We start from the raw sequence: 2629 nt of genomic DNA on the forward strand, positions 1-2629 counted from the left end.
CCCATATCCTTTCAGGACCGGAGATGAAAATACGGTTGCTAGTTGCAGATTACAGCTTGGTACGTACCCCATTATTTTAAATATTAGTTACTTGCTTACTACTTTTGTTTTGTTTTTCAATCATTTGTCGTAGTGAATGATTAACAGAAAATTAAATAGAGGAGACATGCATGCATCAGTATTCAGTTCTTTACCGTTCAAAAAGAGGGATATGGATAAAACTCTTCTTTAGACATCAATCGAGTAGCATTATAAACTCTTCTTTAGAAAAGTGGACAACGTGGGAATAAACAATCATCCTTATGCTTTCCTAAATGCTGCCATGAACTTTTCACGCATCTTGAACTGCCTAGTACATACTGAATGCACATTTGTCTATTGTATGGATTCACACTTACATATAGTATAGATGCAAACTTGACTATTTTAGTTAATATATAAATGCTGACAGCTGTCATGTGATTTTGATTAAGTCAAAATACATTTTGGCATCTGTCAATAATTATTTTGATCTTTCATACTCTTTTTTAGAACCTCTTAAATGCACACTTTACTAGTGTGAATGTAAACTTGAATATTATACCAATATACACTAAGCCATTGTGTAAATACGCATTTATTCATTTCTTTTTATAAGTTAATAATAGATAGTTGGGATTGTTTACGAGATCAAGAATGGAAGACTACATATATATATTTCTAGAATAAACTAAAGGACGAGCCAAAACTAGATGAAAATTTAAGGTTTGAACTTGTTTCTTAGTCGTAAAAGATATAATTAAACTAGAAACCAGATAAGATGATGAAGTTAATATTTACAAAAAAAAAAGCACAAACTGCAAGCTGTAACAGATAATATTTAAAAAGAAAATCACAGGAACACGGTTCCTTTACACATCTCTGATTTTTATATGGATCAATAAATCAATCTTATATTTGTATACATATAATGGTAACTCTTAATTATTATAATGATATTTATAAATCCCTAGTAAATAAAGAAACCGCAAGGAAAATATTAGCCTCTATTACGGTTCCTTGATTCAGTACATTTTTACAATTTGAATTTCAAATTCAAATATGATCAAGGTGACATTTCTATTTTTGAAAACCTACAAAAGAGAAGAAATGCCCAACATCTCACAAATCTTTGTTTCCGCTGGTGCCGCTTGGATGTATCCGATCCTCTTTTGTCAGGAGAGCTCATTTTTAGGTAGGTTTTAGCACGGAGTTGTATGTGGAGTATTAGGATTTTGTTGTATCAGAATTCAAGTGATGAGAATATCAGAAATGGGGAAAATAAATTTCATTCCGCATGAAAAAACATATAGATCGTATAGCACAAGACACTACTACAGCAACAAGAGGAAATTTTTTTCCAAAAGGAGCTAGAGCTGACTGACTCAAGTTACCAAAAGGCCCACTCTAGCTACAAAAAAACAGTATCATAGAATCCACTGCAATTTATGAAAGCCAATATAACTAACATAAATATCATAGAATCCCCACACATACTTCATAAACATAGTCTAGCGCTCACATACGCATAGCCCAATTTTATAACTAACAAGAAGCATACATGCTGTGAGCGAGAAAAGACAGAAGCCACCACGTAAAACGGAAGATATACCACAGTACAACTTTGGGTCTGTGTCAAACTCTACAGATTTGTAAAGAAGCATCTCACCATTACCTGAATTGCTTGTTACTGTTAGACTGTTGAATTGTACCATGTCAGCCATCAAATGGACCGGGTCCATACGAGACGTAGATAGGAGAGCAGTTGACTTGTCTAAATTGCCAGGGAGCTCCCCAGCAAAAGCCGGCGGTGCAGAAATTGAGTCTAGAAAGCTTGCAAACTTCCCTAATGGTTTCTTATCTGTACAGAAGTTCATATTACCCTTGTTAAATTTCACCCAAAAAGCAATAGTTTTACATGAGATTCTTCTATTAAAAAATGCCCACAACTGCCTATGGGCTTTGAAATGAAAAAAAAAAAAAAAAAATGCGCACAACTAGAAAGTACCTGATGAGACCATAAAATCCCCATTCTCTGGATATAACTTATCATTAGCAGCTTCTGGCAACTTGGCCACAGAAGAAGAGGCTTCTTCACTGCTAATTGGGGCAATAACACTACTCTCATCCACCTGTAATTCAAAAAAATATACAACAAATTTTTATCTATGCCTATGTTCATTTAATATAATAATACATGGACTTCGTATTACAAGTCCTGTATTCACCAATCAAAGGTGAAATCCTATTAACAAAATATTTTCAAGTTTACATCAAAACCTTCTATGGCAACAAAACTATTTGTTATGTTACCTTGTAAACTAAGTCATCATAAAACAAGTTATCATCTGACGACAATTCCATCAAGCTCGATCGAGTTTGGCAGATCATAACTTGTTTTATGATGACTTAGTTTAAAGGCGTAGGATATGAGGTATATTAGCACAAGAAACTAGTGCAATGGCAATTAGCACAAGAAAGTTTCTCGAAGCTATATATGCTCACTTATAGTGACCTTTCTTTAATTTGTTTTGATCTCCTCAAACGCTTTTGGTGACAATGGAGCAGAAACAGGTGTGCTTATATAGACTTGAGGTATGTTGGCACGCAG

At 34.0% G+C, this 2629-nt stretch overlaps 1 protein-coding gene across 1 annotated transcript; it reads right to left on the reverse strand.

Moving 5' to 3' along the window:
* Positions 1 to 1286: 1286 nt before the first annotated feature.
* LOC144560846 (uncharacterized) lies at positions 1287 to 2382 on the reverse strand. Its single transcript, XM_078310075.1, has 3 exons — positions 2332 to 2382; positions 2027 to 2150; positions 1287 to 1879 (listed from the first exon to the last, which is right to left on the reverse strand). The coding sequence occupies exons 1-3, from the start codon at positions 2380 to 2382 to the stop codon at positions 1530 to 1532; spliced, it is 525 nt and encodes a 174-aa protein (XP_078166201.1). The 3' UTR covers positions 1287 to 1529.
* Positions 2383 to 2629: the final 247 nt, after the last annotated feature.

The sequence above is a fragment of the Carex rostrata genome, chromosome 10, assembly GCF_964058835.1.
Source record: "Carex rostrata chromosome 10, lpCarRost1.2, whole genome shotgun sequence".
In the NCBI taxonomy this organism is placed as follows: Eukaryota; Viridiplantae; Streptophyta; class Magnoliopsida; order Poales; family Cyperaceae; genus Carex; species Carex rostrata.